The 23,455-nt window shown below is 46.3% G+C and overlaps 1 protein-coding gene across 1 annotated transcript in view; it reads right to left on the bottom strand.

The window, feature by feature from the left end:
- LOC149352444 (uncharacterized) overlaps positions 1-23,083 on the bottom strand; it is a 41,283-nt gene extending 18,200 nt beyond the window's left edge. The window contains exon 1 of the mRNA XM_089577166.1: positions 23,008-23,083. Within this exon, the coding sequence (XP_089433292.1) occupies positions 23,008-23,028 (21 nt within the window). The 5' untranslated portion in view covers positions 23,029-23,083. The remainder of the gene's footprint in view (positions 1-23,007) is intronic.
- Positions 23,084-23,455: the final 372 nt, after the last annotated feature.

Raw genomic sequence — 23,455 nt, 5'->3', positions numbered from 1 at the left:
AAAAGAGCTGACAGTTTTCTGCACAGTTCGTCATAATCTCTCTTTTACGTTCACTAAGCAGTCACACACACACACACACGCACACACACACACACACACACACACACACACACACACACACACACACACACACACACACACACACACACACACACACACACACACACACACACACACACACATACACACACACACATGCACACACACACGCACACGCAATCACACGCGCGCGCGCGCACGAACGCACAAACGACACACCAAGAACAACCTGCAGATGCCAGATATAGAGTGCGTACGAACCCGCATGACTGTAAGCTTTGGCCAGCATTTTCGAGGCTGTGCTGCATCTGATGTATAGATGGATGCGGATATAATAAGCAAATAGCTGGGGTTTGCTGTATTCCTTTGTTGAAAGTAGCTTAATCCTAAAGCTTATCGCCAGACGCTGTGCCTACTCAGTAAGGCGTAACATGACTGCTCTATTACAATTTAGAATAAATTTTTTAAAGAGCGAGGAAAACGCAACACAGACACTGCTCTTTCGCTTGCTGTACCATTTGCGAACGTAGGCGAAGGTATGCCGTTCCGAAGTTATGAACTCTTTTCGAGGGCAACTTCGAGTAGCAGTTTCGGCCGCTTGCACACTTCATAGCATGGAACCTTGAATATTTAAACATTTGTATCGCTGCGACTTCTTCAAGAATTTTGATACCGGTGTGAAAGGTTGTTTTTTTTTCGGCCCGTAACTGCCGCGAGTGTTGCAGGAACGGGGACACCGGTCATCATACGATATTATTCACGCGTTCCGCCATATTTGGGTGTCGGGGTCATACCCCAGTGGATTCCATCCTGTTCGCCAAAACTTCTAAATTTTACAGCTCGCCTTGGACTGAGCAGACATTGGCGAAAAGGCTATTGCAGGTTTTGCGGCCCGGAAACTATATTACCATGGCTACGTATCGCACCGTGGAAAATATCGAAGTATTCGGGTAGTTGTAGAACGGTTTGCGTGGTTGAGCGCCAATCCAAGGAATAAAACTGGAGCATAACACGAGTAATCTTTTTTAGTAAGGCGGGAAACATTTCTTCGGTTAGTGAATGTGAACATAAAAGAACGATTGTTTAACTTTGCATCATTCGGGGAATTTTTATGGTATTCGACGCTCTATTGAGCAGCAGCACAAATGATCGTTCACCGACCAGAAATGACGTCCTATATTTCTTGGTGTTTTTTAGAGATTAGGTGCTTTAACCCCCGTGAGCAGACTGAAGCTCGTAAAAGGTGCTTTTGCCGTTCAACCGGCTTTTAATGGCAGGGCTTGCCTTAGTGTGGTCCGCGGCTCTCATTTTGTGCAGAAGGATAGAATGTAGCCGCAGCACGTCATTCGACTGTCGCTGTAAAAACAAAGCAGCTTCCTCGCAGGCCCGCGGCAGTGTGCCGGGAGGGTACGATGGCCAACGTCTACTATAGTTTAAGATGTAATTATTAAAAATTTGAAAAGGCAGGCACATACACAAAACTTTGTAGAAGCGTTTGCCAAATTTGCTGGCAATGAACTTGTACCGCTGGCAGAGAGCACTATGCAGGGACAGATGTAGTGGAAAGCACATAACCTGCACAAAGCCTAATCTACAGAGTGCTTAATCACCGTTGTGATAGAATAGTCGCCAACAAGAACCCCCCAAATTTCATTGCTGAAAAACACCTAAGTTTCCAGGTCAAGGTCATTTACATCTGGGCATGCAACAGCAGGACGTTATACCACGCCACTGCCATCGCTGCCAAGGTGCAGCGCCCGATTGTCGCGGTACTATGGGCGTGTAACGCGGTTGACGCATGAAATTTGTGACGGGGCATCACATAAAGCTTTTCAACAATGAGAGCAGCGGTCGGAGAGCGAGGAAAAATATTTTGCCACGCCGTTTTGGGGACCGACTATATACCCCACATTAACTAATGTGTTCATAACGAGCTAGACCTAATCCTTTAGTTCTATGCCACTTGATGGCGTACGCCAGGAATGGCATCAGAATGCATGAGGAAACTTTGACCGGTTTCTTCATCCAGGGCGGCATGAAGTTTCCAAAAAGGTGCACGTACTTGTAATGAAGAATTGCCGAAGACATCCTTTACATCACTGACTGTGTTCACTAAGGGAGATTTTGTGGCGCTTAGAGCGTTTGGTTTTCCTTTATTAATTCGCTACTAGGAGTTTAGTGCATATTTTTAGCAGATTGCGAAAACAAGAACCTTGCTTTTGCCAGTGCATCGTTGTTATGAGCAGTCAACACAGAAAGCGGTATGGTTTGTCGAAACCGGAAGTGTATATTCTGAAATTCAGAGCAACTGCACGCTCAGTAAGGCATTTATAAACTAAACTTAGAAATACTGGTTTCTTGGGACTATTATAGCTACGGAAATATATATTGACAGCAAATTGGTGCTCATACGTCAAAAGGGCATGGCATCTAAGTTAAACTACGCATTTGCAAGAAATTCTATTTCCTTCATCATTTACTAATTGTCAAGAAACGCTTTGGGGATTTGAAAGGCTTCAGAATAGAATTTTATCTAATGAATACTTTCAATAATATAATTAAAATGACTTGCATACTATAATTAAAATGGTTGCATTCGGCGAGTGCCCAAAGTTTTGCTTGACGGGTTTCCGAAATCTATCATTTCTTGCTTCTTCGTAATTTTTGGCTGTAGGCGCTGTACATGGATAGGAAATCCATGTCTGCATCGCGTTCATGTCTTTTTTAAATAGAATCGAATGTGTCACTTATTTTACTTCGCGTCGCGCGATGGTTCGCATGCGTTGGAGGCGCTGCGCCTTCAAAATGGATGACCTTCAGATGACAAAGCACTCAAGGTTTTCATGTAAATAAAACTACTTGCACGTTTAGAACTTGACAGTCTACTGATCCTTTGACAGCGCTTGCTTGCGAGTGCCGGTCAATAAATCCGCCGTGGAAGCCTGAACAAAACTTTCTCTCAATAATTGACTGAACACTGCTTGTCATACGAGTGATTTGCAAAAGGTGACCAGCGAAAAATTGTTTTCCACTGTCATTATCAGATCCTTCGATAGCTTATTCCCCTCGTTATTGTCCAACATTAGCTGGACGGTAAATCACCCACTACAAGGTGCGCCCCCCAAAAGTTAGTTACTTATTTAGAGCAGCAGTTTGGGCAAATGGTGCTTAATGACCCTAGCGGACGCGCAAACACGAGATAAATTGGGGCCTACACGGCAAGCGGACCTCGTTTTTCTATTCGAGCATGTATTCTCCGGCCTGTATTCGGTAAACCTGGGATAAAAAAAGGATCCAGCACAGGCTCTTGAAGCATGTTTGGAAATAAGCGAAAGGGAGGTTCTCTAATGTTCACAAGGACAAGACCACACGACATAAACAACATACCTCAAATGAACAGACAGGGTGTTTGCTTTCCTGAAAATGCTTACGCAAGGGTGAGTTTTAGTACGAAAGCACCACTAAGACGGTTCCAACCGAAAATCTTGTGTGACGCGTTAGTTCGGAGGAGCGTCGCGCAAGCTGTAGCCAATGGGAGGGTGACTTTGGCACATTCAAGGTCCCTTGCTTTTGCAACTTTCATGCAAAGTGTACTTTCGCAATTCTTGCTTTCCCACGTCTACTCGGTTTAACTACGTTAAAGCCTTACCACTTAAAAAAAAATATATTTTTAGGCTTACTTGCGCTTCAATAGATGTTACGTGAGTAGTAAACGGTGCAGAAGGAGGTCTCGAAGTCAGACTATCAGGAGGACCTCCAGGGGGACCTCCTGAGAGGAAGTCCTTATTGCTTTATTGCGCATCAGAATGCATCTGACACGGCCTGAAATCACACCCGCGTAGTCGTGCTCAACTGCCGAACGCCACAAGCATTGAGCCGCCGCGCAGATGGTGGCGGCGTGTAAAGCGCAACATCCCAAAGCAGCACATGCATGGGCTCTGAGAGACGGCATAGTGGAATGCTCCGAATTAATTTCGACCCCCTAGGGCACTGACACAGCGCATACCGCGGGTGTCTTTTGTATTTCAGCTTCATCGAAATGTGGCCGCCGTGACCGTGATTCGATCCCGCATCCTTGGGCGCAGCAACCGAACGCTATAGCCACTAAGCCACCGCGATGGGTCGAGCCGCCGCGTTTGAAGCCGGCATATAATTTGAAAATTGGAAATGCTCAATATGATTGATGCGGCAGCGTGTGCGTTATCATCAGGGCTTCTCCCGGATCGAGCAGCCGCTGCCGCTGACGCGTCCAGACCGTACGAACGGGTGGATACAGTCCGTCAATCCCTGTGTGACAAGCCGTAGCCCCGCTCTATTCTCCTCACCCGCCACCGGTCGCTCCTGTAAAGCCCCTCAAACTTAGCCTCCTGCCCTCTCTTCGTCTTCCGTCTCCCTCCTATCACCGGGAATTTCCCTCTCTCCGCTTTGCCACCTACAAAGAAGGACGGATGGATGGACCGATTTTTTCGACATGGGAATTCTAGTGCTATCACACAAAAGCCAACCATGTCCCGTAATTACGTACTATCGGGGACAAAAGTGGTATACTCCACGCGGCGGGAGCCGGAGCAACAGAAAACTGCGTTTCAACGCCATCTACAGGCGGCATCTAGGATCGAGACAGCCAGTGCGTGACCTTTATTATCAGCACGTATGTCGCTTGGCTCGTTTCAATGTTTCATGCTTTTTAGCTCACCAAAATGCCGCCGTTTTCCGTTGCTCCGGCTCTCACCGCGTGGAGTATACCTCTTTTGTCCCCGATAGTATGTAAATCATTTTCTAAAGTTTGCGGAATGACTGCCTGATTTTTATGCTGGGTTGGATCGCCCAGCCAACAGAACGAGTGATCTGCGCTGTCTGGAGAGCTGTATAAACACGCTACTCAACTCCCGCCGGCGAAGGGCCATACACGCGCGGTCACCTGTAAAGTCTGAGTTGGCGGAACAGTAATTTGTCAACACCTACTGTTGAGCCTTTCAGTGACGAAGTGTTTGCGTAGGAACGCCACGTGGAATGTTTCGTTATTATAATAAAGCATACGGGAAGGGAGACAGAACATTAGTGTATCTATCCCGGCCGCGGCGGTTGAATTTCTTTGGAGGACAAATTCTAGAGGCCCGTGTACTGTGCGATGTCAGTGAAATTTCCGGAGCCCTCCACTACGGCGTCTCTCATCGCCTTGGGACGTTAAACCAGATAAACCAAACCAAACCTATCGTTTTTTTTTTTGTTACTCTCAGCATCGTTTTAATTCACTGGTGTTAGAGAGTAAAAAGAAAAAAAAAGGTTCAGCTGAGAAACTCTGTGCGTTCTGCACCTGTAAAACTTTTGGATAAGACAGCAGCTGTCTGCGTTTCTCCCATTCTAAGTAAATAAAAGAGTAGGTGCTTTAATATCCAGAGGCAAAAGCCGTTTAGGGATGAGTGCAGGCTCCCTTTACGGGCTAACCGATGGCTCGCTTGAGAAGAAAATGCTATCGCGCCGCGCTGTCCTACTTTTCAGCTCTACACGGCTAAAGCTCCGCTTTGCTGCTTGCATTATCCACGACAGCAGTGGAGACACGCCTGCCAAAGGAAAACGTCCCGTAGGTGGGTAAACCCGATTTTGTTTAAGCCATGGAGTGTCCCACCTTTCTAGCGCGCCGAAAGGAGATTTTTGAGACCCATGGGAAACATTGGCAGCTCTCGGAAACTTTTATTGCCTACGAACATTGGACGCGGCCTAGATCGTGTGCTGTTTTTCCTGTCCTTGGTATATACTTTTTTTTATTTCTCGCGTAATCCCGAAACAATCAATGATGAAAGAAAAAGTGCTAGAAAACGTTTGTTTTCAGCGTTGGTTGGTTCGCCGCATCAAAACAAACCCTTACGTGTTAAAAGCCATGGACAGGCCATCGCTGAATCTGCTCGGCGGTGTATTTGGAATACCTCGTGGATTCTTCACCAAGAAAAGAAAAAAAAAGTATCCGACCTTTCATAGTAGGAAGCTGCATGGGGACGTTTAAGGTGAAACAGAGAGTGCATTAGGCGGATCTATTCTTGGGTTCGGAAGCAGCACTTACGAACATTAGCTCTTCCCACGTGTGTTTCTGGAATCAGGCCACGTTTCGACTGCAGTTTTAAAAGGTGCATTGTGCAGCCGCCCACGTGTCCTGACTCAGATCCGCTCGAAGCTCTTCTGTTTTATCCAATATACACTGTCTTCGAAGAGATGCGTTAACGGCATAACGGGGTAGGCAAGGTATAGCTAAAGCGTGAAGTACACTTTCAACAAGAAATTCAAGAGGGCATTTCTTGAACCCTAATACGACTGCCCATAGTGGCCATTATGGATTTCCGCAGTGAATGTCCCGTAGCCTATGTACATGTTGGCTGCATGTGATGCAGCTGCAAACCCGTAGTGTGTGCCATTAGCTATACGCCTCGCAGGCTGCACACTACTTAGCGTTCGAACGCGTCCAAGGTATTCAGTAAAACTTTATCGTGGTCTCCCTGAAGCATCCCGTGGGCACAGTATTTTACAAATGTTGCACCACCGCGCAGAGAGTAATAGTGTGTTACGTTTTCAGGAGATCTTAGTGATGAGAAAACCAACTTCAATATTTAAAAAGTGGGCTTTTCTATGAAGAACGTCTTGCATATATAACCAAGCTGTCTTGCTCGTGCGGACGTCAGTTTTCTTACTTGATCATCATCATCATCAGCCCCACTACGCCCACTGCAGGGCAAAGACCTCTCCCATGTCTCTCCAATTAACCCTGCGGTGCGTTGAAAGCGGGGGCAAGGTGATATTTAAATAGCTCCAAAAATTTCACATTACGTTTCTCACTGTGTAGCGTGAGATTCAGCGCCAGCTGTTTTCGGTGGGAATACAATATTGTGTATTCATTGCTTATTCTCTTCTTCTGTAATTGTGAACTTCTTGGTGTTGTGTCTTGGGTATCATTCGCCTCAGACCCTGTGCATTATCGTCAGAGTCGACGGTGTCAGGATCCTGCTCTATCGAGCCGCCAAAGCAGAGACGCAGCCTTGGCGGCGAGAAAAATCCGGCCGTTCGACTCGCTTAAGTCGATACCGCAGCGGGACGTTGGGTGTTCGCAGAGCGCGCGTGAGGTCGTTGTTTTCTGACCACTCAGCGGGGTGCGTTGCCGTGGCCTCATTCATGACGCCACCGCATGCTGACCAATCAGCGCAGCACGATTCAGTTGCTTCTCTCTCCCTCCCCATTCTCTTTCCTCTTCGCACTGCTCTGTGTCACGCCAACATAGACGGCGCCGCAGAAACGGGACACGTGGCCGTAGCATGCCGTAGCTGCAAAAATCGAAAGAAACGGCCGGGGCATGAAGAGTGAGCCGTTTCAAGGGCTACCATAATGACGAACGGTTTGAAACTTTTTTTTTGTGGCAATACTGCGCCAGTGGTAGTTGTGTAGGCGCAGCCCGTAGACTATTCTTACAAACACCTCACGAGCTACTCGGCCCACGCAGCCGCTCACAGCAGTGCACCTGCGAATTTTGACCAGACCAAGCCTAGAAGTTGCCAACTCTATGCCAGAACGTACATACATTGTGTAACGTCCTAATATTGGCCAAAACTCAGTTGCAACCCCATTCTCGCTTGAGTCACACGTGTCTTGCGACACTTAGAAGTGCGCTTCTCCAGCTTGCGGCCACTGTGGCAGTGCCTAGGGGCGTGTAGTTCATCTTCACATGCGGGCGTCTTTGTATTGTAGACACACATCTTCGGAAACGCACAGCGCGAAATACAGAGCCGTTGAAAGGAAACGACAGGAAAAAAAAAGAAACAAACGCGCTTGCCCTGCGGGCCCGTTCTACCGCTGTCTTTCGCGTAGTGTTTCCCACCATTACACCATGCCACCCTTTCTCCGTTGAGTTTACTGTTAGGTACACACCCTTTCTGTCACAATCAAAGAATCTGTAAAGGACGATGGAGAACTTCAATAACCTTTTATATTCTGTGATGTCATGCTTCCATCGCTTAGTCTTCCCGAGCCAATAAATTGCAGAAACTTGCCATGTGCTGAACTCATAGACCGCCCCAGTGTTGAACGACAGCACTGATCAAGTGACTAAGCACGGCGTGATGTTTACCCCTCTATAGGGATTAGTACTTCTGAGAAGTGTTCGCTTCCAGTCGCAATGGTGGGCCTGACACGCTAGCGGAAAACTGTTCGCCATTGCATCAAAAGATGCTTAGAGTGAGTGTCCACCCCGTATATCTTACGGCATTATGAGTTCTATTATGAACTTTCTATTCTGGGCCTCGCTTTCTTTTCCTTTCTCGAAGATAGGTGTCTCTTGTTTGCGAGAAAAAATGCGTTTACTTGGAAAGATCAAAAGGAAAATAACATAAGTAGATAAAAAAAATGAAGAACATATGTTTGTTCGTTCAAGAGAAGGAGGAACAATTTTAAAATTGGTTAAAAAGGCGAAATGCGAAAATTGGACTAATTTAATGGAAAAGAAGCATAGTGTAGAACTATATGGACAATAGGAAGGGCATATCAGATAGATCGTTCTATGATAACTCAATAGGCAGTGCCCTGCTCTTGGAAGCTAAGTCAGGGTGTCTTAGAACGCGCAGCTACAAAAAGAAATTTAACGAAGAACACGACACATGCGCTGTGTGTGGTAGATCTGTAGAAATAATTGAACACCCCACACTCAAATGTGATGGTATCCATCCGGATGTCGATGCAGGCACAGTCACTCTTCTTGAGGCCCTAGGGTTTAGAGATAACAATGGTCATGCAAATCAATATGCGGTGGAAGTTAGAAAAAAGCGATTGGAAGATTTGTGGCTCAAAAGCAGAGAGGAGACCGTATTGAAAGAAAATGGCGAATTTTAATAACAATTTACAACACAGTTAAACAAAATAAAAAGCCGAGCATGGTGGCAACTTCCACCACCCCGTTTCTAAGGGGACGCTCCTTCTTTCCATCCATCCAGAGTACGGTGAGGTGTTGGGAGGGTGAAGCGGCTGCTTTTGCAATGAGTGGTGAGTTGGTACGTGAGTAGAGCCCGCGAGGTTTCCGGCGTGGGTTCGGCTGTCCGATCTTCCGGGGCCCGGAGGTATAGTTTTCGAGCCAGCGCATGAACGCGCTGATTACTGGGGGTCGAGGTATGCCCAGGAACCTACCTGAGGGTTATCTCTTGGGTAAGCGTGTGTCCTGATGCGAGAATGCGTCGCTGAGCGCTTCATACAGACTGCTCATACCTGGAATTGCGCTTTTGTTGTTTACTCAGGGCACCTCATTCGGGAAATCAAATTCCTTCCGGTGTTCACTTTTGGTGCCATACGGTTCGTTTTTTCAGCTACGTGTGCCGCGAAATTTACACCCTTCCATTGGAGTTCGCTTACTGGGAGCAATCCATAAACACGCCACCTATTATGCTGTTCTGAAGAGCATGTTAAAAAGCCTGTCCACCTCAGTTTAATTTGCTCTTGCGAGAACATCCATGATGAGCGACAGCTGCAGAAATAGGCTGTTAACGATAACCGGCTTATTCTTCCGTGAAAGAGTGCAGCTTATCTTAATGTGTTCTGGTGAAATTGAAGTGGCTAAACAGGAGTTTGTGCTTTCGCATTTATGTACAGAAAAAGTCGTTCTTGGTCGTATCTAAATCTTTGCACATTCCTTTTGCGCTATGCAGTCTGCTTCAGGTGAAGTGCTAGAAGTCACCGTAGCAGAACATTATTTACGTGAAAGAAATCATCAGCCAGGTTATTTCGTTTCTGCTTTTTTTTTTGCGCGATCTGCTCTGCGACATACTATGAGAAAGCTAGACGACGGCATACCAGTCTTGCCCACAAAGGTCTGTGAAAGAAACTCCTGGGACTCGTCCGTCGCCCGTTGCGCTTAGTTTACTGGTTGCCTACTGTGCCATCAGGTCACCTCGCGTATCGTTTCTTGCGCAGTTGAGCGCAACCACAGCATGTGGAGAGCATGCGCTGGTAGCCGCTGGACGCCTTACGGAGCCTTCGGAACTCGACTGGCACACAAGGCTGTTCGTACACCGTGTATAAAGCCAGACTTAATGAACACTTATATAATGTGAACACCATTTATATATTTTGCGTTGCGCCCCCAAGGAGCAGGACGTAATGAGTGACGTTCACGTTCGTATCTGCCACCAGCAGGTACGAATCGATGTTAGCGCCCCATACATCTTCTCTACGCACCTCCGTTTTTTTCTGTTGCAGTGTGATGTCGCAACACATTTGAAACACATTGTGACAGGTCGTTAGTGATTGCTATAGCGAGAGACCATCAGTGCGAACCCAGTCATTCAGTGTTTCGCTCTTAGCAGTGGAGAGAAATAGAAATGAGAATTATTGATCTCAACAGCGGTCGACGCACGTTAACGCGTGCTCTAAAGTGGGCGCGGGCGGTGTGAAATCCATGGCAGGGATCCAGATCTGCGTAATGCGACTTCGTTGCCTCCTTCTAGCGAGCTGACAGGGTCCATTTTCTTCGACCGGGACGTCGATGTCCGTTCCAACTAAGAGGGACTCTTCGATCGTAATTATCGTGTCACAGCCTTTTTTCATTTTAGCATTTGTTAGAACACAGTATGTCGCATCTGAGTTAAATCGAAAAAGCAGTGCAGAAGACAATACAGGCCACTTTAAAGCACGACCTCTTTTGTGTTGCTAGCGCAAGCGGCTACGCTAATGTTTCGGTAAATACGTTCAAGATACTGGAGCCGCTTAGCTTTGGTGGTATCATTCCTGTTGCTGCGACGGGCGTGTCGGCTTAACGCCACCCGGTGCTGTGCGAGGTACGCTCGTCACGCACGGGAAAGCGCTCGTGAGCGGCTGTCGTAAGAGCTCCACGCGTTCCCGTTCAGGGTATCACAAGGTTAAACGTAGTAAATATAGCATCGTTCCATCACTTATAAAAAAAAAAAAAACATGAGCGAAAGTAGAGCTGGAAGAAAGCGCGTTCTTGGGAGAGTGGGTCGTTCGTTATCGCAAAAAGGTAAGTTCGCAACACAAACACGGACGTGAAGTGTACAAAACAAGCGCAGGGCTGAAGGGTTGAAAGCAATTTTAAAGCAGCAGTGCGTGCTCAATCCGTCACGCCTACTTGAAAAACAAGGAGAGAGTGGGGTAAAACGCAGTATTGGGTAAAATGTGACATTTGGGGGCTTAGCGCCCTCTAACCTTTAAAGGCGCAATGAAATCAATTGCATATTTCTCTGCCATGACAGGCCTCGCTTCCGCTGTCACTCAACTTGTGGCTGACGAGGTAGTTTACTGTCAAGCACAAGGGAAAAATTGCTAACTGAGGCCCAGTGAACACTAAAATGGTCAAAAAGGCGTGAAGTTCTGGACGGCACATTTTTTGACGCTGTGCAGCTCAACTAACCTAGCGTCCTACCTTAATTATGTGTTTCGCTATTACAAATGGTAATTGGTAATGAAGTGCGAATATTCTAAATTTCTAATACAAATAAAATATGTTTGTTATTCGGTTCACATTCGATTCGAGAAACTTATATTCGAGAATATCCGAATAGTACGGCAGCGAGTGAAAACTGCGCCGCTTTCATAAATGCGACGATGGCAAAACTACAGTACCTGAGAAAATTATTTGAAATTTGAGTTTACAGTGTCATGAAAACCACACAAAGACATCCTGTTCGCTTTTTTTTTTCCCCCCGTCGTTTATCGCGTGGTCCGATCACATTTGGACGTTGCTAGTCTTGCACCTTGTGCGAAATTCTGCAAAGGGGCTTTGCCACATATCTCACACTATGAGAACAAGATGGCCGGCCAGCCACTTCGAACAATCAACGCGAGAGCATGCAGTTTTTTGTTTGACACTTCCGTGATGTTTTGCATACTTAATACCCACACTCGTGGCCTTGACAACTCTTTTAGCATCAGCTCCCCCATCTCATTTCCGTCAGCTATGATATGCGGAAAAGCCCACTTGTCGAACTTCGTTTGGGGCTCCTGAATGGGCGCCGGGTCGAGGTGTCGCCGTCTGAGCAGGCGATTGTGTAAAAATCCCACCTTTTCCGTGGTGCATTGTAGCCCACGCATCCCTGAGCGCCGCGCAACAGCAGGGGTGATGTGATAGGGCGGTCCCTGTTGTTAGTCCAAAAATAGCATGACCGCGTAGTTTCGGTTCGCTACCAGCAGAAGGCGGCGGTGTCTATCGGCCGCGCATTCGCCGGCCGTCCGAATCCAGGTGTGCACCGCTTTCGGATGCCGACTGGCGCATCGCTGGTCATTTCGTTTTCCCTTTATAAGCACTCTCACCATTTCCGACGTCAATACGCGCCCCTCTCTCACTGACGTCCGCGTTGTTCTTCCAGGGTGCCGAAACTGCGCGCTCGTGACGGGTTTTTCGCTGTTTATTCGATGGAGCCTCCTCACAGAGCTCCGCTGCATGTTCGCATTATCTCCACTTGTTCTTTTTTAGGAGGTACGGGATGGCATTTTATAACTCAACCTTTGGATAATTCAGTCATTTCCTCTGGTCCATTTCAGTCGGAATTGATGCGACTTTACTACCCACCATGCTATTTTTAGGGGCCAGTCGTGTAATTCCTGGGTTTAATTTTGTTACTAATTGTATATGTTCACGTTACAGGTTGCATAATGTTACGCTTTCTGGGCAAGCAGTGTATATTTCTGTGCTCGTCGTGTTCTTTCTATCAAGTGCCGAGTCAGTCTTGTTTTGCTTATTTAAGTTGAAAAAAAAACCATACCTGTTCAAGAAAGAAAGGTAAGGACAACATTTACCTGCTTCTCTTTTTCTGAAATATTTTTCATACTAAACAGATGTTTAATATTCAATTCGATATTAGAAGGCTTTTTCATATTCGAATTCGAACATAGAAAATTTCAATGTTCGCATGCCGCTAGTTATTGGTCGTATTGCTTGAAAAGTTTAAGAATTTTTGCGCCTCGCGGTCTTAAGAGAATATTCTTTATCAGCATGCTGGCTGCATGCGGGAAAAAAAAAGCGACATCGGGTTGTTGAATTGAGTTGAGATGCTGTAAGCTACAGGTGGGGTTAGCCTTGCGGTTTCTGCCTGCAATTGCTCCACTGTAGTGACACCTACAATAACTAAATCACATAATTTGACACCGAACTCACAAACACAAATAATAGTCACTCTTGCTGTCACCATGTGGAGACTAGGTCCGTGTTCACAGAGTAATTTAAAAGAAGACGTGAAGCGTCTTTTCTCCAGAATTGGCTCCCGCGCGGGAAAATAATGTCCAGAACGGAGCTTCGAGGGAGTCCTGCCTTCTTGAGAGAACCGAATAACACGCATCTTTCCGCGCTGTAAAGAGTTCAATAATGGCTGCGTTTGGGCGAGTTGGTTAGACATGTTAAACCTGGAAAGCGCATAAAAACAACGGACAACAGAAAGAGACAGACACACGAGCGCTTACTTCCAACTGATTTTTATTTTCATGCGAGAGCAGAATATATGTACACTTCAGATCACCTGCGCATGCGATGAAGCCTCAAACAAGATAAAATATTATCTGGCTGCACATGCAAAAGAAGAAAGATATGCAATCTCTTTCTCAGACAGCAAAATCGACGCACCACTTACACATTCATCGCCAGATCGTGCTATCTCACTTGCCTCAACAATTTCACGCGTTGTTTTACACTTGCTTTTATACAGAACTTTACATTGATGAAAAAGAGGACGACAATTCTTGCTTTTGCACTTGAGGCAATGAATGCTCAAATGCCCACCTTTTCTGTTTTCGACAGCGTAATTGTGTTCACCTAATCTCTCATTCAGGCATCTACCAGTTTGGCCTATGTAATATTTACCGCAAGTCAAAGGTATCTCGTACACAACCCCTTCTGCTGGTGTCTGTTGCAGAAGGACTTGTTAAAACAAACAAAAGGAATGCTAACTCAAAGCAAGAGCCGGATAAGACAAAAGATAAAAGAAAGTTTGCAGTCATACCCTATAAGCACAGGTTGTCACACAACCTAAGAAAAATTGGTAACCGAGTGAATGTAAATGTGTTGTTCTCTGCCCCAAGTAAGCTGAGTGCGCTAAGCAAACAGAGCACGTCAAAAAACAGGCTGAAGTCAGGTTGCATGATCAAGCACCAAAAACCATTTGTAAAATGCACAGAAGGGGTTGTGTACAAGATACCTTTGACTTGCGGTAAATATTACATAGGCCAAACTGGTAGATGCCTGAATGAGAGATTAGGTGAACACAATTACGCTGTCGAAAACAGAAAAGGTGGGCATTTGAGCATTCATTGCCTCAAGTGCAAAAGCAAGAATTGTCGTCCTCTCTTTCATCAATGTAAAGTTCTGTATAAAAGCAAGTGTAAAACAACGCGTGAAATTGTTGAGGCAAGTGAGATAGCACGATCTGGCGATGAATGTGTAAGTGGTGCGTCGATTTTGCTGTCTGAGAAAGAGATTGCATATCTTTCTTCTTTTGCATGTGCAGCCAGATAATATTTTATCTTGTTTGAGGCTTCATCGCATGCGCAGGTGATCTGAAGTGTACATATATTCTGCTCTCGCATGAAAATAAAAATCAGTTGGAAGTAAGCGCTCGTGTGTCTGTCTCTTTCTGTTGTCCGTTGTTTTTATGCGCTTTCCAGGTTTAACTGTAAAGAGTGCAGCACATTAAGTAATGTCCTATATGCACACACCACACGCTGAACATGATGGAGGCGACGCCAGGCCCGTTTTATACATCCACGCAGTAGTACGAGCACAGCCCGTGCGTGTGCGGTGCATTAAAGTAGCTTGGGATATTTGGAGACCCTTGGTCACACATGGCTTGCTGGGTGAGCCCCACAAAGAAGTGAAGTGACTCAACACTGTCTCTCTGAAGAGTCTCTTGTCATCCTGAGGGACTTTTCTCGAAGGGTTCCCAGACAACGCTCTATGGGCGAGGCTGTCCGCCATCCCGTTGCCTATGATACCTATATGCGAGGGCACCCATTGGAAGCGTATAGAGAAGCCTCTGGTGCTCATATTATGCAACAAGCGCAGATAACTAGGACACAAAGCATCAGTAGGGAACCCACGCTCTAGCCTTTTGCTGCACGGCCTTAGCTTAAGATAATGATTTCATCGCTTGCTCCAAAAGCTTTACTCTTGTATTACTTCTCCCTATAATAGTCCCAACGTACCAAACGAAAACATTGAGTGGCGACTTGCGAGCACGACTCGGATAAAAGCTTGAAGGACAGCAAGCAGGGCCGGTGCCGTCAATCGGTCTCGTGTTCCTAGACACGCCCACCGCAGAACACTAAAGAAAATGACAGGATCATGAAAGACGGCAGCTGCATAAAAAGTCTTGCGAAACTGATCGGCGCACTCTTTCCGCCGGGCAAGAACAGCTTCTTGTATAACGCATTCTGACAACGGAGCAAGCTCTGTTCGGTCTGACCTACAATTACATTCAAAACCTTCTGTTCACGTGCTCGAATCGAACCAAATCGCATGTCCATTCGAAAGGGCGCTGAGCGAAAGGGCAACGGCTGTGACCAAAAAAAAAAAAGTTGCGATGAAAGCAGAGAATCGTAGGAAATTGTGTATCGAGGACATGCGCAAAACTTGGCTGCAGAAGTGCACCTTGTCCCTAGCGGGTTATGCAAAAAATAAAAAAAACTGCGTGGGGATCTCTCTGGATGCAGTGTTTCTCACGCTGGTAGGCCCACGAAGCTTGCGTTGGTGCCCATGGAACCGATTTCATCTGCAAGGATTCATTGCAAAGATGAGTAATATCCCAATTTTGAAAGGACGTCTCATTTTGCCCAGAGGGGTGAGGAAAATAAACATTTTGAAGTTTCTAATATGATGAAATCGCATAGTTACGCCTTCAACTGGCCTTTTTATATTTATTAAGCGCAATTCCCGGACCGTAGCAAATAATTTGACATTATTTGTTAGACGATACCTGACCTGTGAGCAGTAAAAAGATGGAGACAGCGCAGATTCGTGCCATGTTTAGTTTCCTACTCATTCTGCAAAGCGACAACAGCGCATTACTGACGCGGTCTTGTTCTGTGTGGAAGAAAATGATCATAGAAAATGCGCTTGAGAGGGCCATTACTTGAATTACCGCTAAAGGCACATCAAAATTAATTGATTGGCGTCTGGCGACTGTTCACTTTTTACTCAAATCACGAGGGCTCAAAGCGCCAGTCGCCTACGTGCACTCGCAAGCTCTGTCTCAAAAACTAGGCAGCTGAAACCTTTCAATTCCAGAACGCACAGAAACCTGTATCTCACTGAATTTACCTGAGCGGCATAGCCGCTGGCTATCACACAATACGTGGCGGTCTAACTCAACAAATTGCTCATTCCATCGCTAACTGTCAACCTCACCGGCTTGCTTAGATGCCAATTGAAATAAACAACTTACGGGATCAAACTTCCGATTTGCAGTATTTTACTCCGACCTGATGTGCCCGTTCCGACGCCACGTTAACTTTCTGCGTTATGAAAGTTGTGGAAGTTTAACTTTGAACTTAATGTGAATGAGAGACCCATTTAGGAGCTGTAAAAGTAGTTTTTTTTTTGTGCGCGTGTGTGTGGAATTATATGTTATATAATGTAGGTAGCGTAACGCATAATTTGTACTTGAATACGACATCAGCTGATAAATTTACCAGCTCGCCGCACCACCATCGACCTGGCTGCGTAACTTCAACGCCGTTTCGACAATGAAGGTCGATAAAAAAGGCTTTCTAGTGAAGAATGTGCAAAAAATTACTTCGAAACTGGACAGAGATGTCCGAGCGTAACTATATTTTGCGGCCGAGTTTCTGTGACATATGGGTAGTTTTGTGCGTATCATTGGCGCTTGTATTACCATGCATTAACGAGAATCTTTTGTGACGAAACTGCCCTTATTTCCTTGCAAAGTAATATGCACGCATCAGCATCGGAGTAATAAATCGAGTTCGATGCACAGGAAATACTCAGGTAACAGAATTCTGCCTGCGATCTTAAAGCTGTCATTTAGTCACTATCGGCGATACGTTCAGGAAACGACCGGCTTTCCTGCTGAAACATGTCTTAGAGCGTGCAGTCAAATATGTTGAGAATGAGGGCTCTTTGACAACCGGCCGGTATGCAGTGTTTCCGGAACGAAAAGTTGAAATCAACAATAATAAATCTTTCCACAAAAAGCTGCGTGGCTTCGGTGCTTTGTCGGCGTTTTCTGTTCGTTTTCAGATTAGAAGTCTCACACGCACAATGAACTGAAGAACGACTGCACTAGTATCTGATATAGCAGGACTTAAGTCGTCATGAAGGGCTTGTATGTAGGCGTCTTGAAATCGTTTTTACGGTTCCAGTACGTGGCTGCGGCTGAGAGTCCGGTTATCGTGTCTTCTCCAAACGGCGTTCACATTTAATCTTCGCCCGTTGGAAATTTTGTCACGACAAGCTGCTTCGACCGTATTTATCGCGTCGTCACTTCCCCATTTTTTAAAAACAATTATTCTTTATTTGTTTACGTACTATCAAGTATCGAAAGTATTATAACACTTTTTAGCACTTTGCGAAAGGCGTCGAACTTACCTGCCACTTTACTTCACTGGAATTGGCTGCAGAAATCATAGCCTCGCAGTAAGTTCGGCGAGGTCACTCCACCCGGCTGAAACACTTTTCACACGGTACACGCGTGAGCAGTCAGCTTTCCTCTGCGGCGAAATTTCTTGTACAATGCAAGCGTGATTTACTTTGGGGGAACAGTTCGGAGAAGTGCCGGCGTCGTCTATTCAGACCAGATATGTACGCTCACCCTCTGTAGACACATCTGCCGGGTGGTATACGCTGTGTACGCTTCCAAACCTGCATTTAATCCGCTTAATATTCGGCTCAAGAATGCTAGTGAAGCAGAATGTGTCTTTTTGAGGCAGGTCAAGGTGGAAAGTACATGCGTCTCTGCGTGGGCTCTGAAAATGCTAGCACAGCAACCAATGCAACGTGCCGAAGTTCGTCGTGTCTGTGTCCAGTGAAACGCCTGTCGCGGGAGACGGCGCAGCCTCAGAAAAATTGTTTAGGCAAAGCACATGTATAGTACGTTGCTGGAAAAGGTGAAGCTGACAAAGGCAGAAGGATGGACCGATGAAAAAATTATTACAACATTCGCCTCCTGCTCCTCGTTGCTTCAGAGAGCCGGCCAAAGGAGCCCCAGCTTAGCATGAGCCAAGAAAAGGCAAGAGTACCTCGCATTATGGGGGCCAAAAGGCTCCAGGACGCTAGTAAAGCTGACAGCTCTCTTATAAGCCGGTAGCTCCAAACTACACGAGAGGAGAGGGGAATCGGCCTGCTATGATCAACGTGTGGTAGTAAAAAGAGATGATCGTTGGCTGGCATGACACATATGGGGCTAGGTCTTTTACGTGCGTCCTGTAGACTTACGCTCCGACATTATGTTACCAAATCATCACAACAATTAGCCCTTCCTAAGGCGTATGATATTACAGTCTCAGCGGAGCAGCAGCAAAACAACGAGCGATGCAGTTTCTTCTTCCGTCCGCTTGTTTATTTCGATAAAGCGCACAGCACAGTGCACAAATAAGCATGCTGCACAATGATCGGGCTTCTCACAAGACAAATTTCTTTTCAATAAGAGAAAAATACACAGCTTCGCTATTGAGTTCAAATGTAGTGCCCTCACGAAGATCGAATACACTGCGCACGTAGCAGAAAAAAAGAAATAGCCTGCTGAACGACTCCCACCTAGCTTCCCACAGTTGGCGGGCGCGATGTGCCGGTTCTTACGGCGGCGCCGGCAATGAAAGACAGTGGCAAAAACGTACGGGCAGAAAAAAAGGCTGGTAAAAACAAAAGCTGGCTCGTATCGTATTGCGTTGTGTTCTCGGTCGTCGCGGGTGCTTCCTGTCAGCCTGCGGCGCGCGATAGTGCCCCAAGGCGAGCGCTGTCGGGCGCGGCTTCGGTGTGGCCCGCTGCCGGCGAATGGGCCGACGCTGCGCGGTCGCCGGGCGGGCGGGAGGTTATCGGCGCTACCTTACCGGTGCCTTGTCGTGCCGCTTTGACTCGGGCGTTCATTCAGTGGGTTTCGATGGCTGTTTGTCTTCGTTCGTGGCTCAAATGTGGGCGCCAATGGAAGCGTCATTCACTCGGTGACTTTCCGGGGGGTGGGCGGGAACGAGGGCGCAAAGGAAGAAAGCGCCGGTGTTACACGGCGCGCCTTTTCCCCATGGCAGGTGCATTAGGGAAGACCATCCGTGTCGTCTCGGCGTAAACAGCCTGCTCGCGATGTTGACGTCTCTAAGGGCTCCTACGTACTCCTCGAAGCACTGTTCGGGCCTTGCGCTTACGGTAGCAGGCACGCACAAGGTTCGATCAATGCGGAGCACAAAAAAAGGATGACCTACCGTTCTGCAGGTAAATTGTATTGGCCGACTGTCTTTTACAGAACCCATTTCAAGCGATTTTCACTCACGCTGAAGGGCATGTGTCATAATCTGGGCCAAACCCGTGTGCTCCGCTGCAGTAGGGGAAACAGCAGTAGTGGTGGCTTCAGGATAATGCGTTCATGTACGCACGGAACATTGATACGGGAAAAGAAAGTTTTAGTTCCCTCGCAGAAAAAAGACGAGGACGAGACTTTTAATGATTATAAATCGGCCAGACTTGATCTGCTTCTCGTCTTCCTTTTGCGAGGAAAACGCCACAGTGCAAATAGCTTTTTCCCCGCACGACCTTGATGAATTTCGTAATCAGTCGTAAAAATTTTCTTCTGGCGCCCTGTTTTAGTTAAACCTAGATTCATCATTTAGGGCAACTTTTCTTTTTCAAGGAAAACGCTTTATGGGGTTTATTTTTGGACCTCAGAGAAGTATGGATATTCAGGAACCTTTTGCCCTAGGTGCGCCATCATCACGATGAATTACCTCGCGGCTTAAGCGCTTAGCTTGGAGCTCACTGGTATATTGCTGTATTAAAGCAGACAAGCCTTTGGTTTGTTATTGCTTCAATCTTCACAATCCGGGCTAAGAGCTGTTCGTTTTTTTTGTTTTTGTTTTGTACGTGGTACCTACGGTCCAGAAACTTTTTATCCAACCTGCGCTTACTTTTGGCTGACCAGTTGTGATGTTTCTGTACAAGCTAATAGACTGCTCCTCGCTTTTCTTCATTGATGCTTCTGTTGCGAATCTATTGAAATCGTAGAGAGAAAATGAGCGCATAGACGCATGAATTTTCTTCCTGTCGAATGCAGCAGGTTTCAGTACTGCTTAACAAGTAGGAAGTTGAAGCAGTGCTTGAACTATTTCAGCTTATCGCCCTCGTCGGACAGTCGCCGGTTAGAAAATCTGGGTATCATCTGCGGTGCAAGCAGCCTCAAGTTAACCCATCGCAAAAATATCAACTGCGAGGCATGTCTTGGATGTGCAGAAGACTCAGAGGGACTTTTTTTTTTTCCTCGCTCAAGATTCCGCAGTAAAATTTCGACTTACGACATGAGTGCGTGTGTAAGCACTGGGCCACTGAGTGACAGCAGGGAGGAGGAGACACGCACTGCTACACCGCAGGGAACGAATCTGGCTTAAGAGGCAGCTTTCTTGAGGGCTGAGCTTAAGCTTTCGATTAATAAACATCGAGTACGCCGAAACAATCTGCTTACAAAATAACAGGGCAGATTTTGGTTCAATATCTTGCAATTGAAAGGAACGTTGAAGTCAGTACTAACCATAGAGACTAAGAAAATTTAAGTTATCGTGCTCAGTTTTTTTTTTCAATTGCGAAAAGTCGAAAAATCGTAATATTTTCAAATTTCGCGGTCACTACTTCACAGTCCCGTCAATATACGAGATATCAAGATTTTGAGTTGTCGACACATGTGTGGACATTTACGGTAGCCACGATTATAACCTTAACTTTAACAGCACTGCACGTGAAACTCTTTAAGTCAATTATGGAATTTTTCATGTCTCTATTCGATTAAAAACGACATGAAATGGAATTAAATTTAAGGTGGCCATTTTGGCCGCTTAAAACAACAACATGCGCAGTTCACAAAATTCTCACATCTGTTTTCAGTTCTAATGCGCAGATTTATAAAAACAAAAATTCAAATCATTGCGATTCTACGGCTTTCGGCCATTTACTTATGAAACATTCAAGACAAAAATTACAATATTTCTCTTCTACATCCAGTTCGTAATGCGACAATATTCACCTAGGCTAGTTCGGCGGATGCAAGTCGGAACCAACTGCTCAGGTAAGAACTCCTAAGATATAGTTTTTGCTTAGCGTGTGGACGCAGGCCACACGCACAGATTTTACTTATTCAATGGAAACGGAGCTACCAGGATAAAATTTGAACCGGCTGGCTTACTTCTATTGTTATTATAGTTGAACTAAGATACGATAAATAAAGAAAAAGGCAAAACGAGACGTCTTCTTGTTCATAGCGTGCCAAGCATCCCCTCCGACAAAGCAGGCTTTTTCAGGACAGCCCTCACACTTGAATCAGTGCAATAGACGCGTTTTTGGTGATCTGCATAACTTCACAAATGAAGTCGGTCTCTTGCAGCTAGGATAAATAATACACCAGAAGAAAGAATTCAGTTTTTTTTTTTCACTAAAATTCTCGAAGACTTGCCGGAAACAAAATGTCTAAGCTAGACGTACGTTGCATAACAACACCGAGGCAATTAGCGTCAGTATAGAATGCCACAGCAAGAGGCTCCTAGTACGGTAAGGCCGCACAGCGCCCAATCGGTTTGAAAAGAATTAGTTCACGGTTTGAAAAGAATTAGTTCATGATGACGGAAAAGTTTTGTTGGTTCTAAATTATACTCAAACTTACAATGAAGCAATCTGATGGTTCTGTAAAAATCTTTAGGTAACTTCAAGTGCCAGTTAGTTACCCACCTTAAGAATACTTGCTCCCCTTTAGTTCCGCTTAGAGATCAACCCGCTAAAAGTTGCATGCATAACTTTCAAGTTCACTTTTGTCAAGCAGAAGGCGTTTTCACTCAGTGCGGTAGTAGTACCGGTTGTTGTAGACTTTAATGCAATGCACTGGAGCAAACTCAGCACTCTCTATATGCACGCCAGGAGACCTGAGATCTGCAAGGCGCTCATGATATGCATTTATGCCACCATAAGGTACCAGTCAGAAAAATGATTTAAGAATACAGGCTTGCCGCAAGGAAACTGGCCATGAAGAGGTCAGATTCTGGCGCAAGAATTGGGCTGTTCAAAAAAAGAAAAAGAAGACCGAATTACTATGTCATCGATAGACTGCCACGTCACTACCAAAGCTAAAGTTCGGAACGAAAGCATGACCACAGAGGCGTGCCAGAGACGTGTTTCTTATCGTCGGTGGGTGCAGACGCGCGAGCAGTGGTATTCATCGGTATCTAATTGATGGAAGTCATAAATTATAGGCCCGACAGAGCGATGGCTACACCAAGGCGGAAGTATTGAACTTTATATGCAATAATATCTCGACGGTATTTCTTTGCAGTACTTTTGACACCATTTTTTTAGCCTTTTTAAAGTTTTCAGAGATTCATATCAATTTTATGAATATATGAACAAAGCTGTACGGGTGATTCCGGCTAAAAGAAGTACTAGCATACTTCCTGAACTTTTCATATGTGTAAGCGAAGCGCGCAAAACACATGATAACATAACCAAATCCCTTGACTTCACAGTTGCGGGTTTTGAAAAACATATAAAAGCCTGATCAGGCCGTGATATCATTGAAATTAACAGCCCTTCGTTGAGGGGCGATCCACAAACGAAGGTGAAGATTCCCGCTGCCCTTCGGAGCAGCTTTTGAGATGACAATCATACGTTCATCAAAACGGGAACGTCGCCGAACACAACAAATGGACAGAGTGGCGCGCGAGCATCGTCTCTGCAAGACTCTCTTGACGCGACGCCGCTTCAGCAGCAGTGCTAATTGGCAAAAGGAGATTGGAGGTGCTCACCAGCCGGCGTGCTCCTCTCATGACTTGAGGTCGATTGCGTCGCCGTTCGTTTCGCTCACGGGGAATGCCGGCGATGAATAGCCACGCTGGCCACGAAAAGGGACGCTTTTTTTATGCTGACAAGCGCTAAGCGGCACGTGACTCGATGACGTCCAGCGCGCGAGCGCCGTCCATTGGTCGAACCCGGAAGAACAACTCGGGAGCCAAACACGGGCGCGCAGCAGCCGCGGCGCGTCGGCGACAGGTGAGGCTACGGCCGCCCCTCCTCCGCCGCGGCCGGTCGGCCCGCGTCGTGAGCTCCGGCCGCGTGGGGGGACACGGGCCGCACGAGAGCGGCGCGCACGATTCTGTCAGTGGCGGAATGTGGGGCTCGCCACTGCCCGCGCTGTCGTCGGCCAACGCTTCCGCCACGCCGCATCTTCCTCGGCCATGATCGAGGAAGAAAGGC

The sequence above is a fragment of the Amblyomma mixtum genome, chromosome 3 (genome assembly GCF_055824585.1).
Source record: "Amblyomma mixtum isolate Tamu chromosome 3, ASM5582458v1, whole genome shotgun sequence".
NCBI classification, from domain to species: Eukaryota; Metazoa; Arthropoda; class Arachnida; order Ixodida; family Ixodidae; genus Amblyomma; species Amblyomma mixtum.
Note: the sequence above shows the minus strand (reverse complement) of the source record. Positions and strands in the feature narration are given on the sequence as shown.